At 49.2% G+C, this 18956-nt stretch overlaps 1 protein-coding gene and 1 long non-coding RNA gene across 8 annotated transcripts in view; one reads left to right on the top strand and one right to left on the bottom strand.

Moving 5' to 3' along the window:
• Nucleotides 1–1353: 1353 nt before the first annotated feature.
• On the bottom strand, nucleotides 1354–9530 carry LOC136014876 (uncharacterized). Of its 3 annotated transcripts, XR_010612903.1 has the most exons (4): nucleotides 9402–9530; nucleotides 8663–9205; nucleotides 2959–3243; nucleotides 1354–1440 (listed from the first exon to the last, which is right to left on the bottom strand). It is a non-coding gene; the product is annotated as an uncharacterized LOC136014876 (long non-coding RNA). The 3 variants fall into 3 exon arrangements; XR_010612904.1 differs by lacking the exon at nucleotides 1354–1440 and having other exon boundaries at nucleotides 2899–3243; nucleotides 8663–9208; XR_010612902.1 differs by lacking the exon at nucleotides 1354–1440 and having other exon boundaries at nucleotides 2899–3243.
• Nucleotides 6627–18956, top strand: part of MDGA1 (MAM domain containing glycosylphosphatidylinositol anchor 1) — a 154783-nt gene continuing 142453 nt past the window's right edge. For 3 of the 5 annotated variants that reach the window (XM_065680015.1, XM_065680014.1, XM_065680013.1), the window contains exons 1-2: nucleotides 6627–7375; nucleotides 8675–8867. In XM_065680015.1, coding sequence (XP_065536087.1) covers nucleotides 7301–7375; nucleotides 8675–8867 — 268 coding nt within the window. In that variant the 5' untranslated portion in view covers nucleotides 6627–7300. Of the gene's footprint in view, nucleotides 7376–8674; nucleotides 8868–10833; nucleotides 11097–18956 lie in introns of those variants that run through there. The other 2 variants (XM_065680016.1, XM_065680017.1) reach the window with 1 other exon arrangement.

The following is an 18956-nucleotide window of genomic DNA, read 5'->3' as shown; positions in this document are numbered from 1 at the left end:
GAAGGAGAAAGACAATAAAATTCCTCTTGCTTCAAGGTTTTAGATTTAAGCCTTACTGACAATACAATATTTTCTGAAAGTGTTAAGTTACTAGAGGAAGAATATTTTGAATGTAAAATCATTTGCATTACCTCCATTTCAATACATTTGCTGCATCTGCCACTTTTTTTGTGAGCCTCTCTGAGTCCAACAGACACATTATCCTGCGAAGTCTTACATAAAGGTAGGTTAGACACTGCTTCTCCAAGAGGCAATTTACTAAATCAGGAATGGTAAATGTAGAACTGTGATTTGAAAATGAAATGTGATTCCACCAAGACAAGCAAGGGGGGAAAAAAGTGCTAATATGAGAAATCTCTATTGGTAATTTTTTGATTGGCCAATGCTCATTTGGCAGAGACAGACATCTCTTGGTTCCTGCAAAATATTCTTTCTTATCCATCTTCCACCAAAATGTCTGCTGTTTTTAGGGGCTCAGAGGTACTTTTTCCAGACATGGTGAAGGAAGAAGAGTACTTAACACACCTCACACAGGTGATGCATCTCCTGCACCCAAACAAGATGTTTGGAGCAGGGATGAGCTAGGCCCCTGCCAGCTGAGGGGGTTAAACTCCATGTTATGCCCAAGACCAGGTATGCCCAGGGGAGCTCCTTAGGAAGAGGGAGGCATATTTCACCCTCTTCTTTACCTTTTGATCAGCTCCTCCAACCCCTCCAGCTCCCTTAACGGAATCCTAGCGGGGTGCAAAGCGAGGGGTTGCCAAAAGCTGGAATGGAGAAAAGTAAGAGCTGAAGGGGCAGAAAGAAGGGGCAGAGCTGCCAGATGCTGGGGACCCTGCCCAAACTCCCCTCCCAAACCTGTCGCCACCCTGCCCATGGCCCAGAACCACATGCCAGCACAGCCTGGGACTATTAGCCCCTGCACCAGTGATGCTGCAGAAGTGCCACCTTACATGCTGACTTTCTCCAAGTTTTGGTTGTTCACGTGCCCCCACCATCTTTCCAGCATTCCTGGTTTCTCTTTCCAAGCTTCAAGACGACCCACGGTCCCTCTTTCACCCCCTCTACTGGCCATTTCCCACCCGATCCTTTCTCTGCCCGCCCACACTAATTCCTGAGTCAGTCCTGCCCTGGCTTCCCACCGGCTTCTCCCTATCTCTTGGATCTTGCTGGTTCCCCCAGTCCCTCCTGAAGTTGGGTGGAGACATGGCTCCTGTCTTCTTCAGTCCTGATGCCAGAGACCAGGAAAAATCAGAGGGGGAAAATCAGAGGCATTTATTCTTCAGTGCAGTGTCACTTGCCATGAAACCTTCCAGCAAGTCAGATATTATAGTTTACCTGAAAATCTGAAGGCTACTGAACAGCTGTAAATCCAATCCCAAATGCGTATTGTTCCTTCAGAATACTGGTTTGTGCATCCTGATGGAATATGGCACTGCTCTGCATGAAATACAAATGAATGGTTTATTATTGGCTTCTCAGAAATCAAGGTTGAAGGTTGTTCCTTACAATGTGCTCTGATTAGAACAGGGGGTCGGACCAGCAGTATTTCTTTCTGTCTCTGCTATGTAGGAATGATTTGGTCTGTATAAAAATTATACTATTTTCACTAATTTTCCTGCTTGATTTTGCTAATAAGGAAGTCTGCTGCTGTTATTCAAAAAACTCATCTGGTTTTCCTGGGGAAGTTTGAATGCAGGGGCTGATTTGACAAGAACAATCACTTCACCCTTCATGAAAACGTGGCCACCTGGGAAGCTGCATGGAGAAACTTCTCCGGAGATCCGTTACGTTTTCAAGCTTTAAAAAGTGACACCTCTATAGTAGGTAAGCCAAGCCTTACCTTGACTCCAGTGGCCCTGTAATTTGCTCTACGTCAGGTTGATACCCTGTGTTATATTCCTTCCCCTCTATGAGGTACTGAGCAATGGTGTGTGGTAGAGCTGGTTGCTCCCAATATCTTCATGGCTCAGTGCAAGGTCACCCACCAGGCACATGTGCCCAGCACATCACTCTGGAAGCAGTAATAGCCATGGCCATCAGCATCCCTGGCTCTAGTATCAGGCTAGCATGATTAGCTCTCTTTCTTCTGCATACTAGATGTAACTGAGAAATCAATCCAACTTCAACCTCTGCCAGCCTAAAAAGGGTGGAGGAGGTGGAGATTCCCAGCAGGTTGTATGATCTGTTGTTTTTCCTCTGGTCTGAAAGACAGGGAGAGGAGAAATGTCTTTGCTCCACATTCCCGCTAACTTTCTTGGCATGATGAGGTAGCCAGCTAATAAGCGAGTAATTATACACTGAAATATACAGTTCAGTGGCAACGCCGTCTGTCTGCAGCAGCTCTGAGAAATGAGGGAAGAAAGTACTGTTCCAGCTCTGCTCATGTCCCTGCCTCGCTGTCTGACTGTGAGTCACACCTCGACTTTGTGTTTCATCCCCATCTCCTCGCCCAAGGATTCTCAATTTTGATCAGAGGTGCAATTCACGACTGAGACAGCTGTGCCAGCAAAACCCATCTGTGAGTGCACATTTGTTTGTTGCTTTGCTTGGGAGCAGTGGTAACCCTGGCAAGAACAGCTCTGATGGTGAGCTGTGCCTCTCCGCCAGCAGTACCTCAGTGCTGCGCAGCACCTGCACACCTGGATCATGTCCCTAGGTAGCCCCATCCCCAGCTTTTCTAAAATGATTAGAGCAGCTCAACCAAAAAACATGTTTGTAAATGCAGTTTGTGTTTCTATAATTTCCTCCCAATAGGGTTTTTCTGTTAATTCCTTGTATGTGCCATCTCTGGTCTGCTAGAAGATTGTGTTATAAATAGTCACGGTAAGTTTAAACAGAGTATTTCACCGTGGGTTTTCTAAAATAGATCAAGGGAAAGACAAGGGTGTCACTGTGTCTTGAGGATGTGAGTATATTTAAGCACAGAGGAAACAAGGAATTTTGTTTTGGACCCACCCCAAAGATAAGGAGGGAGCAGTAACCCTTGCGAGGAGCAGTGTTTTAGAGCATCCATTCAGCAGGCACAATTCCAGATGTTTTCTCTTCTTTGCACATCTAGATTTGTGTGAAGAATTGTTCAGATGCTTTGACTTGAACAGATGGTTTGTTAAAAATGTAGCTGTAGTGTCACTGGACAGGAGCGGAGAGGATCTGTGTGTGTGCGCGTTTACACACAGGTTCACACAAAGGCAAAAATCACTGGATTCTTGAGTCGAGTGTTCCAGCAGCGGCCAAAACCACCTGCAAATGAAGAGGCAAAAGTAACTTGTAGGGGTAGCTCATAGACTGTATATGACATCCAACAAGGAAACTACTTTTGCGCAAGTTAATTGTACAGGCTTCATTCTCAAACTCGAGGAGCCAAGCCTTGTGGGCTAGTTTTGCTAGCTATACTTGGGTTATGAGAAGACAGTGTCTTCTGGATTAAGTTAGGGATGCCAACTTTCCTTGGTTTTTTTACATTCCACATTTCTCTTCACAATTGGAATTCAAGCATCTAAGTTTACTTACAGTCATGCAAGGTCAAAACACTGAGATGAAATAGTGTATATGCAAGTAGTGCTGGGAACATAAATGAGGGCTGAGAGACCCAGGCTCCTAGCAGATGAACTGAGAGAGTTCTTCCTTGGGGAGGTAAGAACTGCAGCACTCTATCCCTTCAGACCTGACCAGCTTACGGGCTCAAAGCAGGGAAGTTCAGTGGCACTAGAGCATCCATTTCCCAGTGAGAAGCAGCTCCTTGCCTTCTCTCCTTAAGCCTGGAAACCCTCTGATGGATTCACCTGCCACCTGGGTTATAGGTACAAGCCGAGTAAGGTGTGACAGTGAAACAGGCCATAAAAGTTACTTTGAACTAAACCACAAGTGTCCACATCCACCTTTGAGTAGCTCTGGAGGATATCAGTACACTTGGGGCCACTGCACTTCCAACAGGAGCTCTAGCCCCAGGATTTCCAAAACTCAGGTTGAAGCTGTGCTATTTATAATGCTTCTGGAAGGTGTCTGGGGGGAAGGGAAGATGGGCCAAGCCAGGAGAGAGGATTTATGGTAGTGAAAGGAAACAGCGATCAGTTGGAGAGCTGCTGAAAAGAGAGCAGGAGGAAGCCTCCACCGGAGAACTGGGCTGATTCAGATCTCTCCAGCCAAAACAGCCGCCGATGCCCAGGTGAGCTAGGACTACATGCTCATTCTCTTGGGCAAAACAAGCCCATACCAGTAAAGTTCTGACTGTGCAAGCTGTCTGGACAGTGGCGGTGCACATAGGCCCCTGATAGCTTTGGATTTCTGAGTTTTTCATTGTCATGTTACAGCAAGAGGCTGGTGGAGAGCTGCACCACTGATGAACACTGTATGGTTCCCTAGAGAGTGGTGGGGCTGCTTCAGGCATTGAATTGCATGCTCTTCTGCAACCTGCCTAGCACACTGATGAATCTTCCTGTGACCATCTCTCCTCAGTCTTGTGGTCAGGATCAGTAGCAAGGGGAGAGCATGGCAGCAAACCAGTTTTCTCTGCAGCCTCCTTTTTACATCCAAAACACAGATGTTCGCCTTTCTGAAGTGAGGGTGGCTCCATCTGGAGACAACAGGGACTGAGGAATTTCTTGTGTGTAATTTTAAGTCAATGTGTTGATAATATGTCATCTTCCCAAAACCAGGTGTGGACGCTGGGCAATTGAAGTGAGGCGGTACCAGCTGGAGGTTTTCTCACCAACAAGAGGTCTTGAGGCATACGAGCCCACAGCCTTACCTGAGTGCTCCCACAAAAGTGGCTCTGCAGAGCTGCTTCCTCCTCATGTCAGGCTAGGTGAGATGTGCTCTGTGTGGATGTCTCCACCAAGGTCTAAAGAGCAAGGCCCCATCTGAGAGCTGTCCTATGTAGATTTTACTTCCGACTCATGTCAATCAATCATTCCCATGCTGTGAGCTGTATTTAAAACCTCTCAAGGGAAATACAAGTAGCACAGCCTCCTGGGAGTACTGGCAACTGCTTCAAACACAACCCTCTGGCTGAAGGTATCTGCTTCAAAAGTAGCTCCTTTACCCTCCCCAGCACCACCACCTCCACCGCAGGGCAGAGATCACACATTTCAGATCATCTGCCCGGCACTGACAAAATCTGCAGTCGATGCACCCTTTCTGGCAGTGGCAAACAGCAAGAACAGGGAAGGATCATGCCCAAACCCTTTGTACCTGATCTCTGTGAAAAATCATCCCTCTCCAGTGCACTCTGGGAGACGTGCTCAGAGAGGGGGGCTGCAGCAATGAAAGGAAGTGGAAGAAAGGGAGAACAAGCTCCTTTGACCAGCACCAGCTTGTCGTTTTTTTAAACTCACTTTTTACACATGAAAGGGAGGGTGGGAAAGCAGAAGAAAGCATGAATGCAGGAGGAGAAGGAGGCAGAGAGGAAAAAAAGATCAAAGAAAGGGTGAAACGGGAAAAAGATGCTCCCAGTGATGCTGAGACACTTGTCTGTGCCCCTATACCAGCCCCAATCTGTCCTGAAGCAAAATAACAGCAGGATCTCTGACAAACTAGATATATAAGCTAAAAAGCATAGGGATTGGTAGAAAATGTTGAGTTAGAAGCCTGTAGACTTAGTGCACAAGAGGTGGGATGTTGTGTGTGTTGTGTGTCTATGTATGAACGCTCGAGCTGAGGAAAAACAGGTGGCCACACGTTGAGATCACAGGGGTGAGGGATTGCAATGGTTTTCCCATAAGCCTTAACCAGTAAACAGATGTTTTTCAAAGTATAATTGAGTAAAGGCAGGAATAGCAAAACCCCATACAATAGCAACCAGCTGCCAGAAACCCCAGCATGGCTCTGAAACTGGCTGGGAACTGCAGGGAGGAAGGGTGGTAAAGCTGAGACAGGATGAGTACCTTGGGTGAAAAATAGAGATGGATTCCTTCTTCATCACTCCTTTCAGTACCAAACACTCTCTGTGATGAGGAGAACTAATCAAAAAAGCAGAGAATACACAAGAGGCTCACAGGTACTACTAGTGTTGTAAAATGCATCTGGGAAGAAATCAAGCACAGCATAGGTGTATTCCCTTGAGTGGAGATGAGGAGAACTGAGGACAGCAAAGCAGAGCCTTTGGGATTTATAGCCCTATCTTGGCATGCTTCATACCACAAGGAGATACCCATGAGGATTTCAGACAGTAGTAGCACCAATCTAGTATTAAACATGGTGGGAAGCACTGCTCTAGGCTACAAGGACTTTTTTCCCCAAAGAGATGCTGATTCCACCACCTCATGACAATTTAAGTGCATCCTGTCACTGTAGCTTCACCCATTCTTTCCTATCTTCCTGTAGCTTGTGCTTTGCAGAGTAGTCAGTGCTGCTGCCCCTACTTTGTTTATAGCAGTGAGACAGGGCTCCCCCTCCCCACACTCCCTGCTCTTCCTTGCCTTTCCCAGTTCCCTCTCTGGCTCTCTTGGTGCCCTACTTCACTGCCTCAGGCTGGACACATGCGCCTGTGCTGTGCTGTTGCAGCGCCTGTCCCAGCTCAGCCTGTCCCAACAGCAACAACCATGCAGGAGCCTCCCTGCATGCTCAGCTCCTCAATACAGACCTGCAGTTAGAGTTTCCTTGTTTTCCCTTGTCCCTAACATCTCTGCTGCAGCACTAGAGAGTCCTCTGGCTTTCCCCTTCTGAACTCTTACCTCTCTTGCAGCATTTGGAGTCACCCTTGCTTGCCCATTGCCTTTAAGGTTTCCCACTGTGTTCCTTTTCCCTCCTCACTTTCTATTTCTACTCCCTTTTACTAAGCTATAGGAAGGGAAATGCTGCTGCAAAGCTTCCACTTCCATATGTGTGTGTAGGGAGGGAAGGGAGGAAGAGACTGAACTTCAGGGATCCCAGAGACATTCTTGGATGTGGTACTGAGAAGAAAATGAACAGGAATGAGGTGACAGAAATGTCAGGCCACAAGCTCAAGAGATCACTGGGGCCCAGAGATAGCTGCATCATCTCAGGAAATAAATAAATGACAGACTACACCAGACTATAGCATGAAAATATCTACACAGAGAGAATTAATGTTCTTGCAACTGGACCTTGGCCTCCCACAGCTCTTCAATTGTCTCTTGCCTGGTGACATTGTGCTATATATGATTTGCTCTCTTTGAACAGCACATCCGTCCCAGCGACTGTCTACCTCTTAACATAGCTGTGAAATATAGGTGATGTAGTATGTATAAATATTTCAAAGAGACAGGACTCACTGGACAAGTGGGGTCTTGAGAAGCAACCAGAGACACTGATTCCCAGCCGGAAAGATGGGACAAATATGTTCTGTGGAAACAGACTAGGGAAGGAAAAACATGCTTCATCTTTGCTTTCTGACAAGTGGAATCGCTACAGAGTACGGTTTCCTTATGACAAATATCTACTTGCTTAGCAAGGGTACATAGGAGTGCTGGCTTGCTGTCACCCATTGGAAACACCACAGTTATGAATGCTAGGGTTTATTAGGCCTCAACCAATAATTAATTACCTTATTTAGCAAATGCAGTAATGTACTTGTGTTTTGGCAGCATTTTTTTCCACTCAGAGCATACTCTGACAGTTTACTTTGAAATTCATTTTTCATAAGCATGTGTGCCAGTGAAACATGTGAGCCTGTGCATTGAATGTTAACACAAAAAGGGGTGTAAAGTGCATATTTTGGGGATTTTTTTTAGACTCATTATTCAGATATGTAACACATAAGTCATTCAAACTTTGAGGCACTATTCCACAATCGAATGAGAATCCTTGGGGGAAAAAAAAAAAAAAAAAAAAAAAGCAAGGCTACAAAATGCCCCATAAATATCCTTATTTCAAAATTATGAGTAGAAAAGACAGGATTCATATCTCTATGCTTTTTTTTTCTTATCACTGTGAAGTTTCCTGGATCTGTAAACATCTCTTCACTTCATTTCTTTGCGTTGCTTTCGGCTTGCTCCATGCAGATGTGGACAATTATAATTTTTCTCAGCAGCAGCTTCTGCTTCTCCCCATGCCCTAGTAAGGGGGCTGCCCTGCTTGTCCTCCCAGTGCTGGCCACCTCCTTCTACTTCTACACCTTTTATTAATGTTGCCACCACCACTGTAGGAAGGATTAACTCCTTCTCAGGTGAAGATTTGTTGTATTAAAAGTAAACTTGCTCACATCAGGTGCTTTCATAAAGTGCCCTGCTATATGCTATCATCTTGGGAAAGGACACCTCAGAGTGCCACAGTTTCTTGGCAAATGTTCTTTTATCCTGGTTATGGTGGGAGTTGGGAGAATAAAATATGAATGGAATAAACCTCAAACAATCTAACAAAGCAGTTCTATACTGGCGACATCCTGACAAGTGAGGGAGTAGGGTCCAGTGTGAGACCTGCCTGCCTTGCCTCCCGCATTAGTGGATGATGGTCACTGGGGGAAGCTGCTCTGTCCATAAAGCCGTTCTCCTCCTGGTGCATGCTATTGCTTTCCTCTCCCGCTGAGCACGCTTACATTAGGAATAACCGCTTACTAATTAGCGGCTATATCTATTAATTGTTTGGTTTTTAGAGCATGACTCAGCAACCAGCCGCTCCCTGTCTGGTTGCTTTCAATATTATATATTATTATATCTTTCAATATATCTTCCAATATTGTTATTATTAAGTTTTTAATTACATTTTTATCCAGGGAGTGACTCGTTCACATGGCGATCCAGTGCCTCTTCCCGTCCGCTTTCACTCCTGGTACAGCTCCCGCCAGCAGCCCCAGTGGCGAGCGGCCATCCATGCAGAGCCGCGGGGCACCGCGCAACGGAGCAGCACCGTGAGCCCACGCGTGGCCGAAGCAGCATTTTACCTATCCCCCAGCAAAGCAGATGGAGGTAAGGATGGCGAAGCAGGGCTCCGCGTCGGCGCTTCGGGTGCCGGTGGAGATGACCGGGATGACCGGCGCGGTCGGGCAGCATCTCCTTCCGCAGACCTCCTCCCGGCCGGAGGTCTCCCTCCGGGCCCTGCGCGGCGGGGAAGCGGGGGGGGGGGGGGAAAGCGCAGCTCCCCCGCTCCGGGTTTTATGGACGAGCATCATCACAGCCCCACGGGTACCGCCGATTCCCGCAGCCATGCACCGGGCTGGGGACCCGCACAGCACCCCCGCCGCACTTAGAACCCCGATCCTCCGCTCCCGAGCAGCATTCACAAGGCAGCCCCACCAACCTGCAACCTACTGGGGAAGAAGCCAAAAAACTTTGCTGGTACTAGCCATCGCCAGCACAGGAGACTCCCCCCACCCCCTCCGGCAATCTGCGCTCCCTTCCTCCCATCCCCGACTCGCTGCCCGTACAAGCGCCAAGGGGTGCCCCGAGTCCCCGCCGCCCCTGAGCTTCCCACATCTCAAGTCCCACCCGGGAGAAGCCGACCTTGCCACGAGTGTCCTGAGGATGGAGGGACCCCGGGCTGACGGCTGATCTCTCCGCCCGAAGCAAGTCCCTTTTTCTCCCCAGCCCCGCGGTGCTGTCTCTAACTGGGCCGGGGAGAGGGGAGGCTCTCAGAACTGGGCAGGAGGCAGGGCTCTGCAGAGCACGGCTTCTTTAATTGGCTCCCTTTTATTTTTTTTTTAAACTGAAGAGGAATGAAATGGTGAAGAGGGGAGGAGAAAACCTGGAAAGCCAAAGGGGAGGGAATCACGGTGCGCCCGGCAGAGCGACAGGCAGGGAGGGTGAGGCTGCCCCGGGCAAGCCTGGCCGGTGGGGCCACAGGAGAGCCGTGCGGTGCCTCCCGGCCGCCCCGTCGGGGACCGGCGGAGCGGAGCGCCCCGGGGCTGGCCGGAGAGCGGTGACGCTCCCGGCAACTTTTGCAGGAGATTTTGGCGCTTCGGGAAGAAGCGGTGGGGCAGGGACCTGCCACGCGGTTCGCAGCCGGTGTCTGGCAGGAGTAACCGAACTTTCTGCAGCTTCTCGGTCCTCCTCGGCGGATCCTCCCAGCTGCAGCCCCTGTTAGTTCCCACCGGGACCTCCGGCAGCCGCGTCGAGGGAGTGCGACGCGGACCCCTCCAGAGCCGCAAATAATCTGCGAGGCGGGAGGAGCAGGCAAGCAGCGGAGGCAAAGCACCCACCCGAGGCCGGCACACCACATAAGAAAAAGTTTTGAAGGGAGAAGGACCTGTCAGGCTGGGGTGGAGGCGAAGAAAGCCTGGCTGAGCAGCAGGCGGGGCGAGCGTGAGCTCTGGCTGCTCCCCGCTTGCTTCTCCCTTCAGGCTGGCTGGGGCGAGGCAGTGCAGCTGGGGAAGCTCTTGGGAGCCGCTCTAAAAAAAAAAATATTCTTCCTGGATTTGATTAATTACAACAATCCCCTCCCCAGAAGATCAGGAAAATAGGAGAGAGCATCACCTACCTCTCCCTCCGCCTTTCAGCAACTGGCTCCTACCCCCACCCTTCCTTCCCCCCCCTTTTTCTCCACCTCCCTCTCCCCGTTTGCTCTTGGGGCTGCGGCCAGATCCTTGTCGGAGGAGGAAGGCTGAGGACTCTCCCAAGTTGGCCCCAGTTGGCAGCACTTTCGGCAGCGCTCGGCGGCTCCCACCGAACAAAGAACCCCCTTTTTCCGCAGGGGCCGGAGGCAGCCTGGCCCCGCTCCTGACGGTGCCCTGGGCTGGCTTCTCCGGGCCCCCTGCGGGCGGGCGCGGCTGCCCGTTTTCCTGGAGACCCTCGAGAACCTGGCGAGGGGAAGCGGGAAGCAGCGCCCCGCTTTCCTGCCCCCCTTTCTGCCTCCTTCCCTCGCTCCCTCCTTTTTTTTTATTTTCCTTCCTTTTTCTTTTCTTTTTTTTTTTTTTTTTTTTTTTGATTCCATCCTCAGGCGGCCCCGGTGGGGGAGTTCGGGGGGTTCCTCCCCTTCCCTCCCTCTGCCCGAGGGGCGCCGCTGCCCGGCGCGAAGCCGGGCGCATGGGGCGGCGTTCCGGGAGGCTTTCGTCTGCTACTCGCTTCCCCGCCGGATGCTGCCTGGGCTGTTTTGGATGCTTCTCTTCGCCGGCGATGAAGGCTCTGCCTTGAAGATGGAGATGATCTGGGTTTTATTCCTGTCTCTGGTGCCGGTGTACAGCAGGGGACAAGGGGTTTACGGTAAGAGACGTTGTCGCGGTCGCTGTTTGGGGAGGTGAGGGCGCAGACAACGACGGCGGGATCAAAGTTAAAAAGCACCTGCAGGAGAAAGTAAATGATGCCGGCGAAGCTCGTCGCAGCCCGAGCGGAGAGATTCATGCAGCAATAAGGCTTCCAGCGCCTGCAGCCGCTTCATAATTTCTCTCTGTAACCCCTGGCACCGCCGGTGTAGGAGCCCGCCGAGGTGTCGCGCCGGGAGCCGGGCATGAGAGACCTGCCGCGGGCGAGAACGACCCCGGGCCCGGCCCTGTCCCCTGGGGACGCCTCGCTGATGCCGTGCGAAACGCGGCGGCGCTGCGCTGGGAGCACTCCGAGTTGCAGTTTCTTTGGGGCAGGGGGGGCCTGAGTATCCCCTCCCTGCGCAGCCTTTGTGGGCTTTCTTCCTTGCCAGAGCCCCGCGCGGGGAAACACAGCGAAGGGCAGCCGCCGCTGCCTCGCCGGGGCTCGGTGCCTCGGGTCTCCCTTGCTGCCGGGGCAGCCCACTCGCCGAGTTGCCCGGGTCTGCCCGGCTCGGCGGGGCTGGCTCGGCTCCTCCCTCCCACCTCACGGCGACCCCCGCCGGGCTCCCTTCCCTCCCGGGGCGCGAGGGCTGAGGCTGCTTTTGCACCCTGTTGAACTTTGCTACCGATTTTCTTCTTCAGATTGTGAGTGTGTGTTGGGGGTGCTGGTCTGTGCCAGAGCTGATGTCGAGCTGCTTGGCTTTTTTGTGTTATCATCATCATTATTATTATTGCAATGGTGTTTATTTCTTTTCCTTGCTTGCAGGCAGGGTGGCAAATAGCAACCTCGAAGGTCACCCTCCCTCCCCCCGCCATGAGAGGTTGGCTCCCACAGCCCCTCAGGGGCAGAAGAGGCTGGGGACGGCACCCTATCCCCCGCTTAGCACAAGCCCTGGGTGGAGAGAACAGTCGGGATTCACTTTAGCCAGCCGCACAGCCCCACCCCCCCCCCCCCCCTTCCCTCTGCCAGCCCTCTCTTGATTCTTGCTTTACAAGATCTGCATTTCCAATACACTGGGAAAAAATAAATAAAAGCAACCCACAAGACTTGCCTCTTACAACAAGCCGGCTTTATCTTGGCTTACAACTCAGTTGTGCGCTGCTGTAAAGTCCTTCTGGAAGGCATGCCTCTGCCTCTAACGAGCCAAGCTCTCGGAGCTCTAAAGAGAGACCCCAGTGAGAGAATCCAGCCCCCCCCCGCCCCCCGCTCCCCCTCTTCTAACAGCACGCAGCCAGTCTCTTGTGTGAGCTCTGGCAAAGATCAGTTCAGTCTCACTGACTATGGGTAAGTCTTTGTAGGTCACTTTTTAATGATGTATTTCTTTAATGGAAACAATTCCTCCTTTCTCCTTGAGGGCTGGGATGTTAGTTTGATTTTGGGTCCGTTTTGTAAAATAACCATTTTAAATAGAGGGTGTTTAGCTGCTTTTTTTGTTGTTTCTCCCTCCCAGTATATGGATTTTCTCCCAGTCTGTATGTCCAGAGGAAAATTTTAGGACCCTCTGAAGGCTGGGAAGATGAGAAGTAGAATGAGTTTGTGGTAAAGAAGCCTGGTCAGGGCAGGTTATTTAATCCTTTAAAACAGGTAATCTGCTTCTAGCTGAACTTCTGTTATTGTGTTTTAGTGTACTCGCTGGTGAGTAGCTGTCACTTGCTGTAGAATGGTCTCTCCACTCAGCATAGCAACCAGAGGGATGGAGCTTAAACTTGATGTGCTTTAGAAGGTTGCCTGTTGTGTTTTTTCATCCACTTCAGTGAACTTGCATTTGATAGAGTTGCTGCTAAATTAGATCTTCAGAATAACTTACTAATGTTTTTGTCTTTTTCTCTCGGAGATTGGGGAAGCTGTATACAAAAGAAAGCACAGATATAGACATGCACTAAGAGGAAAGCATCCTTTTAAGCCAAAATGGTACACTATTTCTATCCTCCTATTTAACTGCACAAAGGAGAAACCTAGTCCTTTCTTTCCTCTCCTCTCCCCTCCCTTACCTATTCAAACTATCGAGACTATCAGATGCCTTAACAAGCAACTGTGGCTGAGTGCAGCCCAGAGCAGTGTCTTGTGGAATCAGCACACTGCAACTTCTATGGTGACTAATAGTTTTCATATTGTCTTCCCCAATCCTGCCTTCAGTCCACTGCTCTGAACTTACTTCATGCCTTGTGCAGCCAGTGCTCTTTGCTCGGATGCAAGACTGCTGTTATTGATGGCTCGAGCAGAGCCAGATTGATACTGTTTTATTTGCAAGGATAAATAAAGCAGGATTTGAAACTAGTCCTTCTACCCCCCTCCACTTTGGTTTGTCCTAAATGTTAGTCTCTCGCCATAGCTTTAAGCTTTACTGAGGTGTTCAGTGTTGTGAATGTTGGTATCATGTGGCACTTGAGGTAGAAATGATGGGAACTTGAGTATCATGTTTCAGATCTGTTCTTCTGCTTTTGAATATTTATTTATGGAGATGGGGAGAGGCATCTATATGGGTCTATAAATATATTTTACTTTAGTAAATCTGATGAGATTAAATCAGATTAAAAAAGATAAACTATCCATTTGATGTACCCTTTAAATAATACACCCACATGGATGAGCACAAAAGACCTCTGTCTAGGACAGTGGAGTTGTTGGAGAGGTTTATTGAGATGAATGGTATAAATAAAATGTGTGTAAGAGGGTTTCTGGGAAAGGAGTATTTGCAATGGAGGTGCAATTTAATTAGGAGTCAAGGTGCTTTTTGCCGGCTACCTGGAGAGGCTTGTTAGATAAATAGGCATTTGTCGTAATGACTGAAGTGTGTCTGAAACCCTTTTCTCATAGCTGATACCATCCTTTCAGCCTTGTTGGTTGCAGCAAGACAAGGCTGGCCTGATAGGGAAGGCAGCTCAGCAGACTGCCAAGAAGCGGTTTTTATTGACCTTTTGTGGTACAGTATTTCCCAAACTGTGTGTGCCTTCCAGTCCTGGTGTGTTAATGCTGCTGGTCAGGATGAGGAGCAAGCTGGAATAGATCTTTAGGAAATGTCAGAATTTGGGGGGAGGGAGGAAGAGGTAAGGAGAAAGGGGACTTGCCCTTTCAGCCTTGGAGTTAAAGACTGTAAAAACTATAAATTAGACTGAAAGGGAAGGGTGGAAGGGTGGTGTCCAAAGGGAAGAGTATGTCTAGTAGGCCTTGCAGATTTCAGGGTATCTGTAGCTCTGTCACAGAGCTGTTGCTTTGCTTACTCCATGTGCAGATTATAATTAACATTTCTGGGTTGCCTTGCAGGTAGCACAGTCCAGCTGCTCAGCAGTGGCCTTTCAGGCTAAATAAGCCTGGGATGTTTTGTCTGTGCCTCTCATAATTGACTTGTGAAAAAGGCATTTTGGGGATGGTCATCACAATGTGTGATGAAGGGCTACAGCAAGGTGATGGAATAAAGGAGGTTTAGGCGGGGCAGCAGGGAAAGCTGCCTGGCACGGTGATCAGAGGGGATGGATGGGCTTTAGGCGCTGGGAACTGGTGGGGAGGAAGCTCTCACAATACAGAGTAATCTTGCCCTAGCCTCTGAGGTGGGGAATAAATGACCTAGTAAAGCTCTCTCTTTAAAGAGACACCATCACACTGAATCACCCCTGAAGTGCCATTACAGGCAGCCAAAGATCTAGTGAAAGAATGTTTTCTTGTGTCTGCGATGGAGGAGTGTCATGGTAAAACATAACCTGGGCTTACTCCGTAAACATCTGCACTTCTTCACTTCGTGTACGTGTGACACGATTTGTTTCCTGCTCCTTTTACCTGTAAAGTAAACCTCTTTTCCTAGAGCTTTCAATGCAGGATGCCTCACACTCTCGCAACCTGTGTGCATGCCTATCTTGCTGCCAGTTTCTGGGGGCACAGAAACACTCTGATGTTAACCTTGAGCTGGTGACCTGGATCAGTCCCTCCCCCCTGCTGCTGCTGCCTCTAGCTGTTTTGCCAGTTGGAACAGGAGTCCAGACACGGAGCTCTTCAGCTCTCTTGTGTTATCCCAGTGTACCACCTGTGCCTTCAGAAATGGGTGAGCAGATTGCTGGCTGAGCTCGTGGTGGAGCTGGTTCCTGTGAGACACTTCTTGGCTGATTCTGTTTGAAAAATGTGATGCATGAGCACAGTGGTCCTCCAAACTATATATATACATGCGTGTGTGTATATATATATGTATATATCATTTGTGCGCAGCCATTTCCTCTTGTTGTCCAACCCTTAAATCTGTGGTAGCTTAGGCTGTAGCCTTTTGGTTACAGGAATGAGTTTTGTAACTGGAGGGCTAGAGAAACTCTCACCAAAGGATTGGGTCAGTTCAAGATTTGTGTAGCCCTTCAGCAGCTCTTTAAGGTCAAGTCATTAAATCTGTGCAGTCCTGTGCTTCAGAATGCTTTGCTGTTCTCCAACTGTAGTGTATCAGATTCACCCTCCCGTGACACTCAAAGCCTCTGTTTTTAGGTCAGGTCAGTAGCTTCACACACCAGATAAGCCCTCAATTGGCTTTAATATGCAGTTCTAGAAAACTGACATTATCCTCTTGACAGGTTGTTTGCAACTTGTTGGTAGAAGTCAAAATATTTCACTATAGGTGTCATCAGAAACCACCATCCTATGCTAATTTTTGTGGGAACATGAAGACAGATGTTGAATAATTTGACATGAGCAGCATAGCTTTTAAAATTATCACCGTGTCAGGCGTGAACTTTTTTTTTTGAAATATATATATGTATTTCAGATGAGTTTGAGAGAAGGAAGGGAGATATAGCAAGTGGGTCCCAATATGTGGAAGACACAGCAGAAGATGGCCTTGGAGGTTCAGTAGTCAGACAGCAATTCAGCAGTGGCAGTAAGCGATGCTATGTTGCTGAGGCTGCTGTTCTTATTTTTAAGTAACAAGACAAAGTGACTTCCATGCCGGTAACTCGGAGATCTTGTGACACTTCATATCAACCAGAAGCCCCACTGTTTTGCCTGTATTTTTATTGGAGTTGCTGCTATTCTGCTTGCTTGAATAGTGCAATTGCAGGCTTCCAGTCCCTCCCTCCACACACACCATGCTATCTTGGTTAAGCACAGTCTATGGCTAAGAGTCTTGCCTGTGTGGCTATGGCTTATTATGAGGAGGGCAGACTTGGGGAAAAATTGTGTTTGCCCAATGCCAGTGTGCTGGCAAAAGCAATATATAGAGAGATGAAAAGCTGAATCATACGAAATCAGATTGGAACAGCGACCTCAAGCACCATCTGGTCAAACCTGCCTAAGCAAAACATGACCTAAAGTAGATGTCCCAGCACCTTTTCCAGCCAGATCTTAAAAGTGTCTGGTGTTGAGGAATCCACCACTTCCCTGGGGAGATTAGTCCAGTGGCTGATTGTTGTCACTGTGAAAGTTTCCTCTTGTGTCCAGTCGGAATCTCACCAGGAATACCTGTGCCTGTTACCCCTTGTCTTTTCCATGTCACTCTTTTTAAAAAGTGAGTCTCCATTTTCTTTGTAGCCACTCGTTAAATACCGGAACATGGTGATGAGGTGTCCCCTGAGCCTTCTTTTTTGAGACCGCTCCGGTTGGAGGATATTTCTTTGTTTATGAAAATGTCCTGAACCTCACCTGTAACAGTTGTCTTTAGTCAGCATAACCCAAGTCACATGGTCAACGGGTTCTCTGGAGAGACAGTTCTCTGGTGATGTTCTCATGAGGGTATGTGAGATGTTAATATTTTTTGGGCAGGGGGGGTTGCTGCATTGTGTCCTCAGAGGGGGCTGCATTTTGCTGTGGAGATGAACCTTCCAAGCAACAGACAGTGGAGACCCTGGGTTTGTTCTCAGAGATGCTGTGGGTACCCACATCTGGTAATACAATGTGGATTTCTTCAGGCTACAAACCCAGGTCTTAAGCAGGCTCAGACTATTAAGGCTTCGAGATCATTTATGCTTTCAAGCAGTCGAGGTAAACATATCGAGTATCCATGTCCCAGCCAGTCGTTGTCTGTTGGTGTTGCACAGGTTGAAATTCAGAAGGGGAAAATGTGCCAATGTCCCCCCAGCTTGTGGGGGAATTAAAGGGATACAGCATGGATTCTGCATAGCAGATTGCAGATCTGGCAGGACCTCCAGCATCCACCAGAGAGTGATGTGCTGCAGAGAGGTAGGAGAGGGGAATGCGTGTGTTTCAGGTCTCAGTGCCCATGTTAGGATCCAAAGTACTTGCTTTGGAAAGAAAAATGCTTTATTCTGTTCCTTAGTCTGTTCCTTAGTTAGGGAAAAGAGGTTGAAGGAGTGACAGAAGTTTGGGGTTTATAGCCAAGCACTTGCTTAGTGTTTAAAAGAAGGAATTAAATGTGTGATAACCCATGGAGCCGGCAATAAAAAACCTGCTCTAAAGAGGTAGAAAAGAACTTGAGAGGTGGAGCCAGGAAAGAGAGCTTTCGGGCATCAACTTGGCTCAACAAAAGTTAAGTCAGAGGAGGGCTGTTGCCAACAGGTTAGCAGTGACCGGGCTTGCTGCGAGGCTGAGATTTTCCATGTTGTGTCGGGAAGGCAGGCTTGTCTCCCAGCTTCTTCCCTTGACGGCCCAGCGCGCCGGCTGCAGGAGACTCGGCCTTCCCTCCCGCCCAAGGGAAAGGCCAGCGAAGCCGCCCGCCCTCCGCCGTCCTGCCTGCGGGCTCCCCTCCAGCTGTGGACGTGCGGGGCACATCTGGGCGGAGGGTCCTGGCCGGCCCGTGCCGCTCCGCCTCTGCCCGGCAGAGGGAGGCGTTGCAGCGACCCGGCGGCGGGTGGGTGAGCGCCTTGGCCCCGGGGCGGAGGGTGTCCGCCGGGGGAACCGAACACGCGTAGTGCGGCGGGTCTGGGCAGCGCCAAGCGTCCTCCGTGGGCAGCGCCTCTTGTCCGGTGCCCCCTTGGTGGGCTTCGGGAAACCCGCTTGCCTGTGCTTCCGGCGCCTTCCAGAGAGTGGGAGCGGGGGTGAAGTTTGCCGGAGTGAGCTGCTGCTTCTCCCAGGTTTTTAGTACTGGATGCTGGCACGCTGCTCTGCGTTTCCCGCTGTCTTGTTTTATGGTCCGAAGCTCTGTCATGTTGTACCTAAGCAGTTCAGGATCTTTTTACTTTCTTATTATTTATTTGTCCTTTTGGTTTTCCTTTCTCCCGTTCGTAATACTCTTGTGGAGCTGGAACAGTGCTGTCCTTTCCTTCTAGAAGCCATTTGTTGTCTGTTTCCCATAAAAGACCGTACAATAAAGTGAGCGCAGGTCTCTTTCTTCAATCCTCGATTAGCTTTCACCTGTAGTCTCCATTTCTGTTTTTCTTCACATACCTGTGTGATGGTTGGTTTGGGATTCTTTCGTTTGGGTATTTTTGTTTGGTTGGTTTTGGTTCTCAAAACTAAAAAAAAAATAGGTTTAAAGGCATTACTAGAATCTGAACAGGTATGAGGGAAGAGGGACCCTCACTCATGGCTTTGGCTCTAGCAAGAGGAGAAAAGATGGCGAGGTGGCCTGCTATCAGGGTCTCTAGAGTGTTCAGGTGAGGGCATTAGCACTGTGATAGATATTCCTGGCTCTGTGAGGCAGCAGAGCTGAGTGTGCCACAACAGAGGTATTTGATTGATGCTGGTGCTTTGGCTCTAGAAAACCATGACTTAAAGGCCCCAGCTTAGTGCAGTGTTGCCTTCTGAGCACTGTGGCTGCCTACAGGTAGCTCTTTGTACCAGTATATTGGCTGTGCTGTATCCCAGGTTGGCTGCTGACTACTAATATCTTTAGTTTTAATGCCCACATGCTATTGTCCATGGCTGGCAAAGGGAGATGCCTGAAGTTAACCAGGG

The sequence above is a fragment of the Lathamus discolor genome, chromosome 5 (genome assembly GCF_037157495.1).
Source record: "Lathamus discolor isolate bLatDis1 chromosome 5, bLatDis1.hap1, whole genome shotgun sequence".
Taxonomy (NCBI): Eukaryota; Metazoa; Chordata; class Aves; order Psittaciformes; family Psittacidae; genus Lathamus; species Lathamus discolor.
Note: the sequence above shows the minus strand (reverse complement) of the source record. Positions and strands in the feature narration are given on the sequence as shown.